We start from the raw sequence: 20535 nt of genomic DNA on the forward strand, positions 1-20535 counted from the left end.
GTAACATCCACCTGTATGGCACTGCGCTTTGCTTTAGTCTTCCACTGAGCAGTGTTTTGCAGGCACTGCTGGGTAAAGGCACTTATGTTATCTGTGAAGGTTGAGGAGAAGGAAGCCTGCTAGCAAAACAGAGAAAGGAATTGAATTCATTTTCTGTCATTACCTCTCGCATAGGTTGGAATTTATATTTGACTGCAAGAGAGGGGATGTAGCTGTATCTCAAGTTGTTGGTTGTTTTACCTGCTGTCTAAGCTGTCCTATCATCAAGTGATTTAGATGTCTATTCGAACAGAGAACAGTGACCCTTTAACACAGACAAAAATAGTTATGTGAGGAGGTCAGTTCTGGAACCACACATTGAAAGCCCAAATTAAACATGAAACTAATTGAAAACTGAGTGAATCTCTAAAAAAAATAAAAAAATAAAAAAAAGTGCTTTAAGACATTGGTGATTGTAAGAGCAATTTTAGCTCTACTGTAAACCTTTAGTGAAAAATCACTTTGCACCAGAGGCTGCCAAGCTGCAAATGCATGAAGATGATGTGTGATTTGGTGGTACTTCCTTCAGGAAGTGTGATGCTGGATTAATCTCAGATCGCCACTGAGCCATTGTATGTCCCAGTAATCTTGTGACAGTTTTTAATGTGTGGAGAAACAGACTACTTTTACAACAATCCATTATTTGAAAAAAAGTAGGATTTGAGATCTGTTAGGTGTGTGTTGAGGAAAGAGGATGGGTTTGCTGAGTATGGAGTGGGAATGAATTCTTGAACAGAAATCTGAGGACTGAATTATTTTTCCCACTTTTGAAAAAAGCATACTGTTAGGAAAAAAGTGTCTCAGACAGAAGTTTTTTGTACTCTTGTGTTTTGGGGCTTGCAATATTATTAACTCAAAGGGGAGGTATGCTTTTTCGTGATGACTATATTTAGCCAGGAGGAATAGTCCTTTTTAAAGCAAATTGAAATGAGTGTATGAGAGCGTGAAATTATCAGCAGCGCTGGTGCACATTTACATTACTTCTACATACTCCTTTGAATGACCACACAACAGAACAAGTACTTCATTTCCACCGTGTTGATTTTTCTTGACAAAACATGGCAGTCTATTCAAAGGAGAGTGTTTAGCCAAGATAAATATAAAATTTATGATTAAGCAAAGTGTTTCCTTATTATAATCCCTAAAGAGAATTTGAGACTTGTTAAATATAATGTGCCCAGGTAATTTTAAGAGAAAATTATCCTTTATGCTTTTAAATGCTGAAGTACAGCAACAGCGCCAACCATTAAGAGATTTTATCAGCAGAAACAATGCTGCTTATGATTTGTTTTGAACCACCTAGTGAGAAACTGTGTATGTGAAGGATGCTCTGAAAGTAATGCCTCCTGCTTTATTATGTTGGCCCATTATGTCAGAGGTCAGTGTTGCTGATATGACAGTAGAAGTTGAACCTCCGACTGATATTGCGTTACATGTTGTTGCCATGTCACAGATGGCAGCAGAAGGGCACTCTGACAAGATGGTGCCTGACACGGAGGTGTGTATGGAAAAAAAATGTGTGGAATTGAGTTCCTCCATGCAGAAAAAATGGCATCTATTGACATTCATTGATGCTTGCTGGATGTTTTTGTGGATGTGAGCAGAAAAAGGTGGTAGTTGGTACATTTCAGCAGTGGCAACTGTGACAGCAGGTCAACCCCACTGGTGCTGATTTCTACAAGCACGACATAGGTTCCTTTTCATGGCTGGTGAAAATGCATAGCTAGCAGTTGTGACCATGTTAAAAAAAATAGTGGTTTGTAGCCGAGAATGTGCTCTAGCAAATAGTGTTATTGTGTTCGTTGTGTCTGTTGTAGTTTCTGTGGAAATTGATAGGAGGTGTTACTTTTGGAGCAACGTATGTATATGCTACATATATTGTTCAGCAACCTCAGGCTTAATGTATTCATTCAATTTAATAGGTTTGTACAGAGTCTAATACTCCACATCAGTGGCATAACTTATAAAACTGTCTCACTTTCCTGTAATGTGTATTATGGAAGGAAACAAACATTTTTTGACAGAATGGATAAAATTGATAAATACTGATAAAGTGATTACATTTCTGGCACGTTTCTTCAAGTGTTCTATTTACAGAATGCCACTTTTAAAGAAATTGCGGTGATTGTCAATAATATTCATTAGAATAAATGGAGACTGAAAGCTGGTTCAAGAGATGAGTGGATTTTGACCTTTGTGGTATGAGTGTTGGCTTTGGAGTGCAGAGTTCTAATTAAATTATGAATGTAGAGGAAATGGTCTCACTGTATTCTATCAAGGACTCTGAACTACCAAAATCAAGGATAACGTTAGATGTCAGCCAAGTATTTTGTCCTTCTCATGGTTTGTCTTTACATCTGAATTAGTGCCAGTTTGCACAGATTGTGTGTCAGCTTAAATACAAGAAACAGGCCTCAGTCTGCTTGAACTCGTTCCACCAAAGACTTCTAAAAACTTTTGGTAGTCTGCAAACTTTAATGGTTGTTTCACATTAAGATGCTTTGTAGAATTATAAAACAGCTTTTCTTGTGCTTTCAAATAAAATGTTGTCATCCGCTAATGAATGAGATACCATCTGTAATAATTAAGGTTATTCTACTTGTTTTCCCCCTGCAGCAAAACTTCTGAAGGTTTGCAGAACATAGCAAGAGAACCACCAAGAAGGCTATTGCAGTATTGTAAGTACTGCACCCAGAAAACAAACAAGCAAATTTGAATTAAGAATGTTGTAAAGAGATTTTTGCTTTTGGGTGGGGGGGGGGGGGGGGGGGGGGTAAGTGAGCTACGTAAAGGGGTTACATGTAAAATACAGAGCAGCATATATTGTAGCAATCATGTTAATAATTTACAAGAAAAAACTGCACTCTTGTAAAATCTAAAATTGTATCCTTGTGCAGTGTAATCAGGAATTTACCAATAGCAGTGAAAACTATTTCTGTATCCACCAAAGATTGATCTAGTTTATATACATTTGTTTATTTAAAACTATCAGAATTTAGAAAATCATTGTAGTTTTGTAGGTTTGTCATTTGTTTTAGTGACTTATTGTTTAGGTTATTTTGCAGAATTATTTATTTGCTGATTTATTTATGTATTTCATTATTTATTTATTTGATTATTTAGTAAATTATTTATCTGATGAATTATTAATACATCTTCATGACATGCTTTAAATTATTTATAACTTAATTTTGAGTTTATTGCTTTTCGACGCTGCATTGTTACTGACTAGTTTTGATTTTTTTTTCTTGGTTCTTGAAAATTAAAGTACTAGCTCTAAGGCAAAAGTATATTCTTTGCAGAATCTGTAGATGGTTTTCAATGAAGCAATTTACCATGTAGATACTAATTTTATTTAGTGTAATATTGCTTAATATCACTTTTTTACTTAGCATTTGCTCAGATTATTTCGTTATTGTCTCAAGATCAAATGAGTGACCTTTAAGGAGCAAAGATAAACATTGGCTTAAAATACGTAGAAACAGAGCTGTTCTACTTCCCATTATTAAGTACTGTTTAATTATTCTTAAAGTTCACTTGACATATTTTTGTCCAAATAAAATGGATGGTTTTAAAATGAGCCTCTTGATATTCAAACTAAAACATTTATTTTCTAATAAGAAAATAATATAATCACAATAATAACTCATACGGAGATATTCTTCTTACTGGCCAGGTTTCAAATATGTGAAGAGAAATGGATGGTAATTCTTACACACATACAGAACAAGATATTTGTCTGGGAGGGAAAATGGGTAATAGCGGTTTGGTTTTTTTGTTTGCTTGTTTTTTGACTTATAGTGTTATTAGCACACATAGGAATTTATAAGCTCTGAAAATGTAGGGTCTCTGTGTTGTTGTGAGCACAGAACGTGTCAGCGGTTTACATATGAAGAGCAATTCTTAGTGCACAAATTTAGTTGTGAAGCCGGTTTTGCTTTGCTTTCTTTTGCCAAGCAGAAATGCTTGAGATACCTTCATTTTCTCTAACAGGCCTGAGTAAATACATGAAAGGGCCCAATTTCAGGCTGCATATGAGCATCAGTTCTGTAGTCTAAAATAGGTGCCTCAGATCAGAATTGGGCTTAAAGATGGTTGCCTGATCTGATTTTTCCCTCAGGAACTGTGAGACTCTTACCTGAAGTTACCTGTTCAGTTCCCAGTGATTAACTCTCGGCAGGCTGAAGCTAACTTGTAGGAAAGCACTGTGACTGACAGCCCTGCTCATAGAGCTGGAAGATCTGCAATGAATTGGGCAAAGCAGTGGTTCTTGTGGAAAAGAGCCGTGTGCACAATATGGCCTTTATTCTATGTTTGGTGCTTCAAATGAATTACTATGTACTTTAAAGTTTTAACACAGCTTGGGAAGGCTGCATTGTACATTTCAAGTTTCAATGCTGTTGAAATACAGTAGAAATGGCCTCTGTAGACAGGTTTCACTATAGAACTTAAATTATGCATGTGTATATCCAAATTCCTTATTTTGAAATATTGAATGTATGAATATTTAATTTGTATCTTGCTTTAGTATCTTCATATGCTTGCCTTAAAGGAAGCTGTTTCCTTTGATTTATGTACGTGGATAAAAATGTGTGTACAGTATGTATCAATGGTTTTTCTCTCTACAGTGTTAGATGAACAGCTTTAGATAATGATAGCTAGTGACTTTTATTCTGCAGCTTGCTACCATTTTATAGAACATAAATTTGTTGTATTTGTTCTATTAATCTTACTGGAGTTTCAAATTCATTTGCTTTCCAGAAATATTTTTGTAATTACATATGTTAGGAAAAGTCAAGTATAGAGATGTTAGCAATGCAGTATTTTTGGTTTGTACACAGTAACAAAGCCCTGACTATTGTCATTCTTAGAGGCAGCATTCCAATGTGATTTTTTTCTCTTTATATGAACATTTTGAATGAAGTCGAGGACTCCAAGGGAGTTTCTGAACGAATACTGGTTTGTAACATGCTGTATGAAATTTTGTGCAGTCACTCTTATTTCCTTGTGTAAATGAAGTCTTATTGTACCATAAGACCCATTATCAGCAATTACAAAGGTAAGTGCTGTCAGTGTGCATTCTGCCATCGTTTTCTCAGAGTATGAAACATTTCCTGCAATACATGCTACTACTGTTATAGGGTAATATAACGCAGCTTCTGGTTTGGCACTGAAAGTAGCTACTTTATAATGATGACAAGTAAAAGTACAGCCAAAGGTCACATTAAACAGGAGATTTCTTTCACACTTCACCCATCTTCTGGTGTGGTATGAAAATACCATTTTTTTTCCGTACACTACAGTATTCTTAAAAAGAAGTTACTTTGAAATATTTTTTGGTGCCTTGAATATTACTTTTGTTCATGTTTTAAGGCATAGACTTTGGGGTTCTAGCATATGCTGACTTTAGTGCTTTGTATGTGTTTGAAATTATTTTAAACTGTGGGTTCAATTAAGCAATGTGAGTAGTATTTCAGCCTATGTTTTCTGTTTTGCGAATTTGCTTAGAGGTACAGCTTTAAGTTTTTCAAAGAGAAGAATTAATGTGCAGAGTGATATTTATATGACATTGCAGGCCTAAGTAGGGCTTTATTGTTTCTTATACCTTTTTAAGAAGAAAAGTATGGATTTTTGTCTGAAAACTTCAGATCTATTCAGAAATAAAGTGTGAGCCTATTCATGTTGACAGTTTCTTACCTCTGTTTTGAAGATATTCTGCAAGTAATGCAGAAGGATAATTTAGGCTCTGTGCTCAATCATTTCCTTGTCTTAGACTGAAATGGCCAACCGGGGTGCTAAAAAAAGGTGTCATTTTAAAAATCTGACTAGTCATGTGTTAGATCAGGAAAATGAAGCTAAATTGTATCACAGAGGTTGCTGAACATCTAGAAAATGGTTAGGAATCCTAAATCTGGGGTATTATTGATAGGTGTATTTCTGTTCTAATCTAACTCCATAGAAATTGTAGCAGCCATATTAAGCTCTTCTTCAATTTGTTCTATACAGATAAAAGAATTTACATCTCATGAGTCATATATTTCCTGTTGTATCTTTAATACATCCATTTTTAGTATTTTTCTTGCTTCTCTCCTCTATTGGTATGCTTAGAGGGACTGTGTGTAGGAGCTTATTTCACCCGTGAGGCAAGAAGGAGTTCAAATCAATAGCAGTGTGATGTTGATGTTAAATGATTTTTTTTTTCTTTCCACAATAAGACTTGATTTTGTCATCCTAATGATGCTAGCATACTTCACAGAATAGGGATCAACACTCTCACATTCTTACAAGTAATAAAAAAAACAAGTCTTTAGGAGGAAATACTGAAGAGATACCCTGGTATTTGTAACCAAAAATACCTTAGCTTTGTAAAACATGTTCTTATTCTGTTTCACTTTGCACAAGAACTGCTTTACAGTTCATTTTGGAAGTCTGCAGTGAAAGATGTAGGATTGATGAGAGTTGACAGTGATGAAAATACAATGTTTTAAAACAGAGATAACACAAACTATTTGAAATGTAAGTTCAGATAAAATGTGGATCATAGTAAGACTTGAGTTTACAAAAAAAAAAAAAAAAAGCAACAATCTAGTAGAAATTCTGTGTTTTCCAAAAGAAGTCTTTATGGTAATGCTTAGAAAAAGAATGTCTGAAAGAGCATAAGATATAGACAGGAAGAAACTGTCACTGTGGGGTTCAGTATTGCCTTCTATATCATGGCCAAAAAGGAGCTGCAAAAAGATGTGAATTTGAGAGGAAATAGTGTAACTGTAGGAAGCAATAGCATGATAAGAAGTTATGGATATAATATTGGTAGCAGTCATGTTTTTTTGAGAAGCGCAGGCTCTTTTGTGTTGGACATCTGTGAGCTATAGCGGAGATGAATCATTCTATTATATTATTAAAATATCCTGCTCTTTACATATTTCTACATTCTTATAAATATCTTTGGCTATATGGGGTAGATGTTGTGTATTGGTTTGGTTTTCTTTTTTCATCTGAAGAGCATTAGTGCTTTTGCATGTTCAGTGTTCATATATCATATAGTAAATAATGGATTTTAGCTTTACTGTTGAACACCAGCAGCCCATTTTGTGAACGATTTTCAGTAGTAAGCAGCTTTATTACTATCTACACGCATGTATATTTTCTATTTGCACTTTTTCCTTTTTATCCTTTTAAGCAAAACATGGGTTCCCAGTTTTCATAATGTAAGTTGCATTGTGATATTTTGGGGTTTTACATTATCTCCCCTTCTACTAATCTCTTTTTTTCTCTGATTTTTCAAAAGGCCACCTGACATTAGGTCACTGTGATACCTGGTGGTTTTTCTGTAGAAGGAACACCTATTATTCTGCCACGAGTAAAAACAAAACAAACAAAAAAACTCGTAATAATTACAGTAACTGTTTATTTTTCAGTAAAGCTAGTAAAAATTCTATAAGCAATTAAAGCAACTTTCTGTGGGTTTTTCAAATACATGTTAACTGCAGGAAATGAGTAGCATCCAAACTTTAGAATGACAGGAGAGTTTATCCACCTCAACTCCAGAAAGTTTTTGAAATCCTGATTGATATGTTTTAATGTATTAGATAAAGCCTATGTCAGGAGCACTTTTTTTAGCTCATTTATACTAGCAATGCATTTCTACCTCAGATCCAGCTTAGTAGCAAATAGTAGTCAGAGTAGCTTATTCTTGTTGGAGTATTTCCTACTACTTCTTTCTGCCCCTGTGCTGAAAGTAAGATACAAATCAGTTTTGCTAAAATAGCTTCCCCTTATTCGTATAAAGTTAGTGCATAAATGAAACACCACCCAGCATCTTCTATTCTGCCATGTCTATTAGAAAGAGCCTCTAACATCTTGTCAGAAATATAGTGAAAGAAGCAAGAGGTTCAGTGAAGAAGGCTGTGACTCGTGTGGTGACTTTTCTCTCCTGAAACATGTTTTTCCTTTCAGCTGAAATTCTGATCTTGTAAACATTTGAGTATAACTTCTGACAAGCTGATAGTGACACTGAAGTTGATAAATATGACTTCTAACAGCACTTATATTTAGTATACACCAATTTTAGACTTTTCTTTATCCCAGGCTCTTACATTTGACATACAGTTAGTGTTGGATTTAATGTTCTTCTTTTTTTTCCAGTGGTTATGGAAAAAACAGAAATATCAGAGAGGTGTTTTGTTTTTTCTTTTTTTTCTTCTCTATTTTTTCAGTTAACTAGAGTTTTTGGAGAACTTGGACCTCTGAGATTCTTCCATTTTATCATGATCATATAAGTTCTAACATTTCGTTAACAAATCATGAGCTTTTTAAATTAATACAGTAAAACTTAATTTTTGTAACATAAGCCTTATCACAGATTTCATATGATTTGTGGATTCAGGTAAACACCTAATTCTTTTGGAACTGCAATGTCTATTGACTGAAATTGGTGTGTATGGGTAATCTAGAAACTTAATGTATAAGTTTTTCATTGAAGTTTCTCCTTACGTGCAGCCAACAAATGAAACTGTTGCAATTATTTAATGAGACTTATTTTTTTTCTGTTTCTAAGCAGAATTGATTTTTGGATTTATGCTATGCAACTCTTGACCATGGTGTGTTTAAGCTATGTATTTTTAATGTGTTCAAAATATAAAACCCATTGAAATATGTTGAAATATCTGAATTTACAATTTATGAAGTGTTGCATTTAGACATTTCATATTTTGCTTTGCTTTGCTATGCCTACTTACTCTTAATGAAAATCTGCACAATCTAGGATGGAAAGTGAAAGCAGTAAAAGGACCAAATGAGAAGTAGATTTTGGTAACAACTTGGAAGAACAGATTTTATTTCTCAGAAATCGCTTAAAATCTACAGTACTATCCTTAAGACTCTTTCATAGAGACTTGTATTGTATGCGTGTGCATTCAATTCATTCTTAGAACAGTTAGTAAAACTAAATGAAAAATGCACATTGTGGATTTTCAGTGAACCATATTTGAATAAGTAGCTAATCTATTGAGTAGAGTTGTCCATGCATTCTAAAGACATTTTTTTTCTGTGCTCAGACAAATCAAGATAGTAATCACTTATAATTTCTTGCCTTCGTGAAAAGGAGTGATGAATAATATGTTTGGAAGGAACGCATGAGTCATGAAATGGGGAGCTGGGCAATCATGGAAAAATTCACTTTAAGAACTCTTTTCTGCTTATCAGGATTCGTAATGTGAATTCAGTTTGCTGTAATGTAATCTAAGATTATTATGGTTGAGACTGTGGTAATAGCCTTGGGTGGATGAACAACTTAAAGCCCATTCCAGTATTAGTTGGTGGGTTATAATGAGGAGTCAGCTAAAGGTGATTTTGGATATAGTGATGATCAGAGGACACTTTCTCCACTGACCCTGTATGAATGTAGAAATAAAATGCCTCAAAATATACTTCAGTTAATATGGAGTGAATCTAGACCCCATGGTCCCATCAGTATCTGCACTAATATAAAATAGCTTTTAAGATCTGTTAAATTATTGATAACTTGGTAGAGCACTTCAGAAGTTCTTACTTCTACTTCAAATTTAAGTCTGTATATCCAGTCAGCACTTGTACCTTTTCTTGGTTGTACAACTGCTTGTAAAAGAAAATAACTATTAGAACTAAATAAATGAATCAATTTGTCATAGCTTCACCCACAAAAGATTTCATCTGATTTGTAACTTTTCTCCCATATTAAAGCCATCAGGCATGTTTTTCAAAAATTGCATGATGGAATCAGTCACTGACTCTGTGTCCTGGGCAAGACTTGCACAAGCAGCTGTTTTTCTCCCTGGTCTGGGCAGCCTAGCATCTGCCTCTGTTTTCTTTTCAGTGACCCAAGCCAGATTTCTTCAAAGCCTATTGCTGATACTTTCCCCGCAGCCACTCATGCTAATTTCCTTTACATGCTGCAGCTGGTTTTGAAATATCTATTCCCTTTTTCTAGTCTCAGTCACTCTTTCTGTAAATTTAAATAAGTGATTTTTAAAATTCCTAGGTTGAGCATAGGATTGCTTTAGTTTTCTTACTTTAAAGCATATGTCAGCTCTGTAGGGAAAAAAAGCAAATTAAATTTACTTTCCAAAGAAAAAAACAGTGTTGTCTTTGGTTTTTATGAAGAATCCTTATTTGAACTGAGATAGTTGCATTCCTTTAATGTGTGAGAATAGAGGTGAAGGTGTTGGTGGAGACTGGGGATGTGGCAGAATTCAGAAGCTTGCAGAAATAGAATTGGAGATATTTTGCTCTGTAAATTGTATGGAAAATTGTGTAGCAAAATGCATTTAATGAGAATAGCACTCTAATAATGACATAAACCTTAATCAACATGATTAAGCTGTTCTCTAGAAGGCATTGTTGGTGAATAGTTAAATGCAAAATGATGAAGTGTAAGTTTGTTATTTTGGAGGCATATATCTCAGCTTTCATAATCATTGCCAATGGAAATAATAGAAAACTTTTTAGTAAAAACAAAGTGATGTGGTTTTGTTTTTGGTTTTTTTTTTTTTTTGCTCCATAAGACATTTAGATATTAAAGTGAGACAAAGGTTCTTGCTTCTTTGAACTTTTTTATAATGACTATATTTTACAAGAGATTGTGCATCCTGCTTTCATTCTATAATCTAATTTCAAAAAAATTCTTTGAAAACTCTACAAGTGAATAAAGGGCAAGTGAATAAAGAAAAAAATATTGTGGCTACTATTGAGTGGCTAGAATTTGCTTCAATGGATGAAAATGTGGAGAACGTAGCATGAAATCTTCCCCAGTATAAACTGAAGCATACTAAGAGTGATTGATTGGTTAGGAGAGAATCACTTCAGAAACTGAAGAGGGTAGCCTTGCCCTATTCTTACCAGTTTTTTGCAAGCTGCTACTTGTGCAACCACGCAGTCATCTTTTGCTATGTGAGTTTTAATCTTTATTAATTTCCTGATCTGACTATATTACCATTAGTGTTGTTTCAAGGAAAGAGTGAGGAAAAAGACAGCTGAAGAGGATAGGAGGCAGTCACAGGCCAATACTCTAAACTAGTTCTGTGCCACTGACTAGCTGTGGTGGTAAAAGACACTGCTACCAGGTATGTAAAATGCTCAGGGTTATAATTGCTTGCTGTCTCTGAAGTTTCTGTCACTGCATTGCTACGCTATGCGAATAAATTACAATGTTTGATTTCTTCAGACTCTAATAGAATTATTCCTACTATTTTTACTTTGTGAAATGCAGCATCATTTTAAAAACAGTTTTCTTAGACAATTGAAAAACTAGTGTAGAAAAAAATCTGTATCATCTGAACGGAATGAGCCATTTGGCTCAATGTGATAGGGATTTTCTTAAGTAACTTCTGTGACACAATCTCTGCAGTGCTCCAACAGTTATCAGAGGTAAAAACTGATGTAGAATCTATAAGGTTTAGTTGATATCCTATCTACAGATGTTCAAATTACCTTATTTTTTTATGTAAATGTCTCCATTAATTCATTTGTCTTATAAGCCTTTGGTTCTTAACATTTACCAAAACTTTTTCATAAAGGAATTCTTTCCACTTCTTATGCACTTCTGTTGTTAACATGAATGAATGTACAAGTCCACTATGATCAAAATGTCATGCTTAAGTAAATTCAAGATACATTGTCACGTGTGTATGTATAATGTGTTTTGAATATTTTTGGAGAGTGATTATGATCACGCTATCAAGTACAGTCTTATGTTCACTTTATGCTTTCAGACTCAAAAAAAAAAAAAAAAAAAAAAAAGCAGCCCCCAACCCCATGAAAAAAACAAACAAAACCATACCACTGATCCAAAACCAAGAAGATAGCCTACTTATGATTTCTGTGTAACTCCAGAGATGTATAAATATCTTCTGGATGTAATTAACTTGAGGAATAAACTTCATAGCTTCTGATATACAACTACTCTGTGATTCAGTAATTTGAGGTCAGAAGGCACCTCTGGAGATCATCTAGTCCAACCTCTCAGCTCAAAGTAGGAGTAGCTGTAGTGGATAGTCCAACATTGTTTAACTGAGTTTTGAATATCTAAAATAGGAGACAGTGTGGGCAACCTGTTCCAGTTCTTTAATTATCCTCATTGTAAAATAAGTTTTTCATGCTAATACAAAAAAAAAAAAAATCCTATTTCAATGTACCAATTATAACTTGTGTGTTTATTTGAGAACATGGAGAAGATTTGGGTTCTATCTTGTTCATCTGTTCCTGTCTGAAATTTCAGTCCTTGCCTCTCTTGTACTGGGGAGCACAGAATTGCATGCAGTACCCCAGAAGCAAATCATCAGTGTGACATAAAAGGCAGTAGTCACATCCCACAACTTTCTGGTAGTGCTCTTTCTGATGAAGGCCAGGATGCTGTTGACCTTCTTTGCTGCAATGAATGGTTTGGATTGAAAGGGATCCTTAATACCATCTAGTTCCAACCCATGGCATGTGTCCACCAGGATGCCCAGATTCTTTTCTGCAAAGCTGCTTTCCAGCCACTTGGCTACCAGCCTGTGCTGGTGCATGGGGTTGTTCTTACTTGGGGGCAGAACTTTGCACTTACCTTTGAACTTTATGAAATTCTTGTTGGCTTGTTTCTGCAGCCTGTCAAGGTCCTCTTGAATAGCAGCACAAACATCTTCTGTATCAACAGTTCCTCCCAGTTTTGTATGATCTGCAAACTTACTGAGACTGGATTGTCATCCAAGTCATAAATGAAGCTTTTACACAGTGCTGGTTGCACTACTAACCCTTGGAGCATGCTGCTGGTGACACCTGGACTTCATGCCACTAATTACAACCTTCTGAGCCCAACAGTTCAGCCAGCTGTTTAGTCTGTACTTCATCAGTGTTAAAAGCTTTACTTGAAGTAAACAAGTGCTATCTAATTGTCCCCCAAACCTGATCATTTTGCTGTAGGTAGGGAAATGTGAAAAGCAAGTCATGTCTAACCTCATAAGTCCATGCTTACCTGGTAAGCATGATCTCTTACAAAGGGGCTGTTTCAGTGGGAAACAGAGTTGTTAAACATAAGATGAAACTGTTCCTTTTCAAAAGGGAAAAGAGGTACAATATATGGACTAGGTTAGAAAAACGGTTTTCTAATATTAGGAATTGGTAATGTCCTCATAATGTAGAAGGGATTTGCAGTAGAGATTTTGTTTCAACCCAAGTATTTTATATGAAACGAGATTAGCAGATATTTTGCTAAAAAGCTTAGAAAATAGCAACTAAATATTTTTCATTTCTTCATGCATTATTAACAGTGCTTCTGTGAAAGCATGATCATCCTCAGTATATCTTTTTGACAAGCTATTCCACAAATTTCTACTAACAGATGATTAAATGTATGGAAGAAAGAATAGAGGAGAAAGGGATAACATGAAAGAATTGCTAAAAATTCTCTGATGCAGGGTTTCACTTGTCACCGATTATTTTCTGATACTGTCTTTCTCAGTCTTCTGTCAACAATTTTACTTTTTAAATATATTGTTGATATTAGAACTACACTGAAGCTTTGTGATATCTTTTTCTTTTTTTTTAGGAATTTAGAGTAGAATTGTTAGAGCATGCTACAGTCTTCGTGTTTGGTAGAAAGTGGAGCTTCAGAAGGTAAAGAGTACAGTGCAGTGGAGATGCAAAGCTTTTCTGGGTTGTTCTCAAGTAGATAGTGTGCCCATGATTTTAATAACTTAAGAACAGCAGAAACACAACAAAAGTGCATTCTGTTCATTCAGAGAGTGCAACTTGTTCTCTGTGGTTGTGGCTACTAACTTGTTAGCTGAAATGTTTAGAAGTTGGGTTGGTTTCTCTCAGTCAGCCTTTTGTTATGCTGATTACAAGAGTAGCCTACTCTGTGAGTCTGAGCATTTCCTTACACAGCATGATTTTTTCACTGAACAGTTATGTGTTTTATTTGTTGTATATGAGAGCTGCTCAGGAAGTAATGCCTCCTATTTTATTATGTTGACCCATGACATCAGAGGTGGATGTTGGTGGTTTAGCAGTAGAAGCTGAGCCTTCTCAAAAATATCCATTACAACTCCTCCAATGCAATTTTTGCTGACCAGCTATCGCTCTGAAGCAATTTTGCGAGAGTGTGAACAAACTTGGGAAATTAAGTCAGGGCACATAGTTGTTTGTTTTTAAACCTAGAAAGAAACCTGTACAGCAGTAAAACTTTATTATACACTAGTGTTCAAGACTCATGCTAAGGAAAACGTTGTCTATTTTTAGTCTGAGTGAAAAACTACTTGCGCTTGTTCAAAAAAAGATTCTATAGTAAGTTGACTTCAAAAGGTAAATGACAATTACGTACTGCTTTTTGGATCCTTTTATTTATGGGACCTATATCCAAGTGTACAAGCAACTGGCAGAATACTTTGTAATTTTATTCATTTGTACACAGTGGGTACTTCCTTATGAGTCTAAGTAACTGACACTAAGGACAAATGATTTTGGTTCAGTGATTGCAGAGATCAAGTGTATTTTTATCGTTGATGGCCTTCCTGAGATATGCTCCTTCTGTCTTCTGAGTTCTAAGTTCTGTGAATTCTTTCTTGGCCCAATTGCTGGGGATTGCATAAATACCTTCCTTATGATTTTGTTTATCCAGCTTGTGTTTTATTTACATAATGGCATCGTCTTCTGAAAATTCTGGGGAGATTGAGTTCATCTCATGCTTCTTTGGTTGCAGCAGATGATCTGTCTGTTAACTGAAGAAAGGATGTACTCTGGTGTACAGTAGAAATGGAATACAGATTCTTGCAGTCTCACTAAAAAGAAGAATTGATATTTGAGAAAAAATGTACAATAATTAATTGTTTTCAAATAGCTAATCTTCAGTTTCCTGTATTTGTTAAAAAAAAAAAAATTGCACGCTGTTAAGAGTAGTTTGCAAATATATTTGTGATTTCTATGTCAGCTATTTTGGACTTGTAATTCGCACTGTACCTTTCACTATATTGAGATTAATGATGAGAAAAAGAGTAAGGCATTTTTGTTATGGCCAATTTATTTCATTTCAGACTGTATTATCATTTGGTGAAAGCCCTATTGATTAGGCTTCATAGCTTTACAGAGCTTTTCTTCTAAGCACTTAAAGTTTGAGTTGTCTCAGTCCCATAGGACTGAAAGAAAGCTGTTAGTACCATGAAATTCTTCTTCTGTGTTTCCAACAGCTTGAAGCCTCTTCTTGGAATGCAAAATATTAGCACATTAATGTTATTAACCCCTTTTGTACAAAATGCTTTTGGAAGTAAAACTATTTTTTATATCTTCAAAGTCTGGATTTTTTCTTCTATATGAATACAGTTTCTTAAAGCTGAAAAATGTGTTGCTGTGCAACAAACAGATGCTGCTCTAACAATGCAATGCATTATGTACCAAAAATGATCTTGGTTTTAATCATAGATGCTGATTTAATGAGACAAGACTAGCTTACATCAAAAATGGATTTAGGGTGTGATTTTGTTTTCTCTGTGTTTTCTCTACATAATTAATAGGAATATGGTACCTTATATATTCTGTTTTAAATCTGAAAGTGTACTTTGGTTTTATGCCATTTTATGCTCTGGCTTCTAAATCTGCCTTGTATAATAATCCTTTTTTATTCCTTTTGGTGATGTGAACACAGAAGCATTAGTAAATCTTGTATTGTTAATGTTTTTACAATAAATGAGTTACTCCCTCAAACGGCACTTCCTTTTTTACAGAATCGTTCTGTTTATGTTTAATCCTTCCATTTTGGCCACATCTTCTTATTCATTTATTTTCTGAACGTTTCCTGTACAATGTTTTCATTCTGTGTTTATCATGTGGGACCTGTAAGATGTTTGCTTGTAACTAATGCTAGTTTATGGATCAGAAAAACAATGCTAATCAATATCTTCCTACACTATCAGTACTTTCTGTTTGAGAACACGCCTGGCCCCTTGGGAGCATTTCATTGTTGATATCTTTTCAGTTTAATTTCCATTTTCTTCTGCAGACATTTTGTAACTCCACATTAGTTGCTAGCTCTAATCCTTCTATCACCAGATATAAATTTTGATTGACAATTTTAGATAAAGTCAGATAATACTATACTTGGGGGGGAAAAGTCTTCATATTGTGTTTTTAATTCCACTGAACCCAGCAGAGTTAAATGTAGTTTGGATGCACAGGGAAGAATTAATGATTGGAAGATACAGAGTTGGTAAATTATTTATTCTGGCCCTGAGGAAGCTGAAAAGCTGAGTGAAAGACTAATAAATCATTTGTGGTAGTGCTGGTTGTCACTTCCAATTATTTTAGACGGTTTTGTGATAAACTGCAGCACCTGCTAGATATCCCTGCACCATCCCTTGATGCTTGCAGTGCAGCTTGTTCAGTCGATTATCAAAGGCAAATTTGTCTAAAGTTTCCTCAGGTTGGAAAGAGAATTACTTTTCTCAGTCACTCCTTCCCCCATTTTTTTTTAAGTTCCTTTTTTCATTGCATGCATGAAATAGATAAAATCTCATAGATTTTATCTATATAGAATTCTATTTACATAACGTACATAATGTACGTTCAGGTGTGTTCGATTGAACCACTGAGAGACAGGATGAGGAGTGACGAGTGTGTGAGTGTAAACATAACCTTGAAAGGCTGTCTTCCTTTCATCCTTCTGGAGATTAGCAGCTTGCGTAGTTGGTATGAGAGCTAGTATTTATCCACTGGTTTTGAGGATTATGTTGGAGCTGGTGCTGAAGTTGCAGAAGGGACTGACTTGAATATCAGTTGACTTTGTCACCTGTTAAACTTTTTCTACTGCTTTTATTTGGAAAGTCTTCGTTTAAAATTCCAATTACTTATACAGAGGCCCCCTTGCTCCATAGCGTGTGACACTTGAATAAACAGAGATTAAGGCAAAGAAAAGTTTTGGAGGACTACAGAGAAGATTTAGAAAAAGTAAAGGTGTGACTTTCAAGACAGAGAGAGAGTGAAATGTTGGGAAGATAAAGGTTATTGATGGAGAAATATTGAAAGTGAGATGAAAGGTAAAGGAAAAAACTAGAATAGATTAATGGAAGATAGTTTCTTCTTTGTGCAACTTCAGTGAGAATAGATTTGTTAGGCATTATCTCATTTAGCCTCTCTTTGACCACTTTTTCTTTCCTTTTTGAGACAAAACAATCAAGTCTATGCTAAAAATACTTTCCTTTCCAAACTGAAAAAGTAGTAAAATATGACACAGTTTTATATGTACTGCAGGTTTCCAAATTTGTAGTGCCGGAAAAGATGAACATAATAGAAAAGAAAGAAAGGATATTCAAAGTGTTGAGCTCAAAGTTCTTTGCGGCGTCCAAAGAAAGGTGGGGAGGGAATTCCTGGTTATACAGGCATGCATAGCCTATTCCTGCTCACCTTAGGGAAAGGAGTGCAAAAATTAAAAATTGTACTACTTTGGTGTTTGGCTGGAAAATTAAAAAAAAAAAAAAAAAAAAAAAAAGTTGGAATGCCACAAGTAGCTAGTTTAAAGCTTTTGAGATTTTCTTTCATGTCTCTGCTATGTTACAGGTGCATGTTGTACATCTTTCCATTCATGGGACCCAGCTTGAGGTTTTAAATGAAACTTTCTTGGGGAGTGATAATATTTTTGCTCCAGGTAACTAGTTCAAGACAGATCAGAGAGGTGACCATGCTGACTGAAGTCTGAATTCAAAGCTTTATTTTCTTGTTCTACATTTTGTTCAGATGGAAACTGTATTGCTTTTTTTCCCCCGCTATCCTTACTACATTAAGGGAAGAGCCAGTGAAAATATGAAGCCCGATTTCCTTACTTCCCCAGATGACTTCAGTATAAAGGTCTTTAGAATTTCAGCTTTACATCTGTGAACTTTAAAAAAACCTCCATGAATCTGTGTGTGTTCCAGCAGGTAGACGCCAGTTGCCAAATACCGAGTTATTAGCGGGATTTTGGTTGTTTGGTGGCAGGATTTTTTGCTCAGTTTCCTGGAAGATTTTTTTTTGGATATGTGTAGTTACGACTACTGATGATAATGTAGCTCCTATGGCCTGTCCATTCTAATCTGTATAATAATGGTGCGATTATTAGGGTACTGTTCATGTAAACACAATATATCTGATTATATCACAGAAATCAGTGGATTTTTTTGTATGTGTGGCTTGAATCAGCTATGTAATAATGATTTAAATTAAGAAGATCTGGATTTTGATCACTGAGTTTTTACTTCCTTATGTTCTCAAAGTAAGGTTGGGCCCATAGCAAATGTTGAATTAAAAATAACTATGCTTTTACTTTAGTAGTTTTATAGTAATATATTGCTAAATAAATGCATTTTTGCATTTTTTTTATATTATAGAATTCACCATGTGCCAAAATAATATTTTTATAATTTTACAAGAAAATGGAAGGCCAATTCATTCACTTTAGAACCTTTAAAATTCACTGTTTGTGTCCATTTCAGATATTGAAGATGCATTAAATGTGCAAATATAACAATATTATTTTTTCTTACAGTAGTTTCATTTACAGGGCAAGTATGCTGAATATTTTTTAAAAGGGGAAAAAGAAAAAATAAGTTTTTAAATGAAAATTGTTTTATGAGATGCTGCTAATAATAAACTGAACTGTTCACACTATCATAAATCACTGCTGAATTTGGTCTTTGAATAAAATGCTTATTCATAATTTAAAATAGAACATGTTTTTCTGAATTTCCTGTTGTTTTAAGGTTCTGAAAGTTGCTGAATTTCCCTTTGAAAAATTCATAAAAATTATGTATTATATCTTCTCACTTATATTGAGAGCCTGTTGTAGACTGAGAAGCTGGATAAATTCATGAGCAAATTATTTACAGGTTTTCACCTACCTTTATAGCTTTAAAAATGAGGCTTTTATAAAAGAACATGTTAAGTACTGTGACTCAGGTGAGACAGGCTTCTTACCTTGTATTCTTTTTCCAACTTGTCTGAAGAAGGATGCTTAGGGAGAACTTTAAAGTGAATCTGTGACAGTATTTCCCATGTATATTCCTCTGCCTTATGGAGATCTGTAGTTTTGGGTGAGCAGAAGCAGAGATGTCTTTCTGTCTTCATCTAAATATTTTTTTCTTCTGTGCTCCCCCCCTAAAATGAATTGTATGATTTCAGTTTTAATTTTAAATGTATTTTAGATAGAATTTTTTTTTTATTTTAAAAGGCATATGTATCTAGACAAAGGCACTTGGCTACTTGACTTGAAGATGGGGAAAGATATGGTCAGATATTTGAGCATTGCTAAATGAGAAAGGAGAAGGAAGGAAATCTTTTCACAGTATTGTGTCTTTTCACAAAAATGTTTTCTACAAGACACTCTTACAGCAAATTCCACCATATAGGTGAAACTATTGTTATTCAGTGGTAAGAGCAAAGAGGAATACATTCATACTTTTCACAATGGTTTTGGTTAACAAGTTATGAAAAACAGAAGAAGATTGAACTGAATTGAGATAAAAATAAGGTTAAAACTTTTCTTCAGAACATCTTTTAAATCCAGTATTTATTTTTTTTTTTTGTCATTTAAGGCAGACATCCACAAAGCATAGCAAAGACACTTGCCAGTGGAAAGTGGTACTTGTGTAAAATAGATGGTTAGGCTTTTAGAGCTTTCTTATGTAATGACAGTGTGAAATGAATGGCATGAAAAGTGGGGAAAATCACCTCTAATAATAGAAAAGACAGTAGGAATATGGCAGCTGTTGGCAGACCATTGCAGTACTCCAGTGGACTGATGTCTTGCCTCTCCCCAGAACTCTCTTCTCCACAGCATTGTTGAGGGACATAGCATTAATGCACTTAGTGCTGCATTCTATCAATCTTTTTTCAAGGGAAGAATTGTTAGCAATATAGTCTTTTGTATTGTCTTAAATATATTTTGATATTTAAGTTAGCAAGAGTAAGAGAAGGACTTTGGACTTTGTGATGGTGACACTGGTTGTTAGCTGCTGAAAATGGTTGTTTCATGGTCTTGGTCTAACCTCCGAGAAGGTTCTGTGCTTCATTTGAAGGAATTTTTTTTTTTTTGTAGTCATAGGAAATTGTCTTCCCTGTGGAATTGTAGTTAGTCACTTTTAGCTGAAATCAAGTGAGTGCGCGAAAGAGAGAGCTGAGAATCAGAATTGTATGAGTTGATCTTAAAATATGCTGCAGCTGAGTGATGATGAAGACATAAATAATTGATAAACTTTTAGTTATTGCTAGAGCAGAGTAGAGTTTTCCAGCTAACAGAAGAGGTGATAGTGTTTTTTCTGAGGATGCTGCCAAATACCGTGTTAGCATCAACGGAGTGTAAGAGTGTTGCTAAGCTACAGAGTAGATTGGCCAATTGTTGATTTAAAAAAAAAAAAAACAAAACTATCTTCACCTATCCAGTCTCTTATCAGCCAGCTTTTTGTTTGAGCTGTTTTCTTCCAAGTGCTTCCAGATGCTGACCTGATAACAAGCATCAGTTGG

At 34.7% G+C, this 20535-nt stretch overlaps 1 protein-coding gene across 5 annotated transcripts in view; it reads left to right on the forward strand.

Moving 5' to 3' along the window:
• Nucleotides 1-20535, forward strand: part of TBC1D5 (TBC1 domain family member 5) — a 299398-nt gene that overhangs the window by 23610 nt on the left and 255253 nt on the right. For all 5 annotated transcript variants that reach the window (XM_090142592.1, XM_090142593.1, XM_090142594.1 and 2 more), the window contains one exon: nucleotides 2656-2717. In XM_090142592.1, coding sequence (XP_089998718.1) covers nucleotides 2656-2717 — 62 coding nt within the window. The remainder of the gene's footprint in view (nucleotides 1-2655; nucleotides 2718-20535) is intronic.

Source organism: Phasianus colchicus, chromosome 6 (genome assembly GCF_987193195.1).
Source record: "Phasianus colchicus chromosome 6, bPhaCol1.hap1.1, whole genome shotgun sequence".
In the NCBI taxonomy this organism is placed as follows: domain Eukaryota; kingdom Metazoa; phylum Chordata; class Aves; order Galliformes; family Phasianidae; genus Phasianus; species Phasianus colchicus.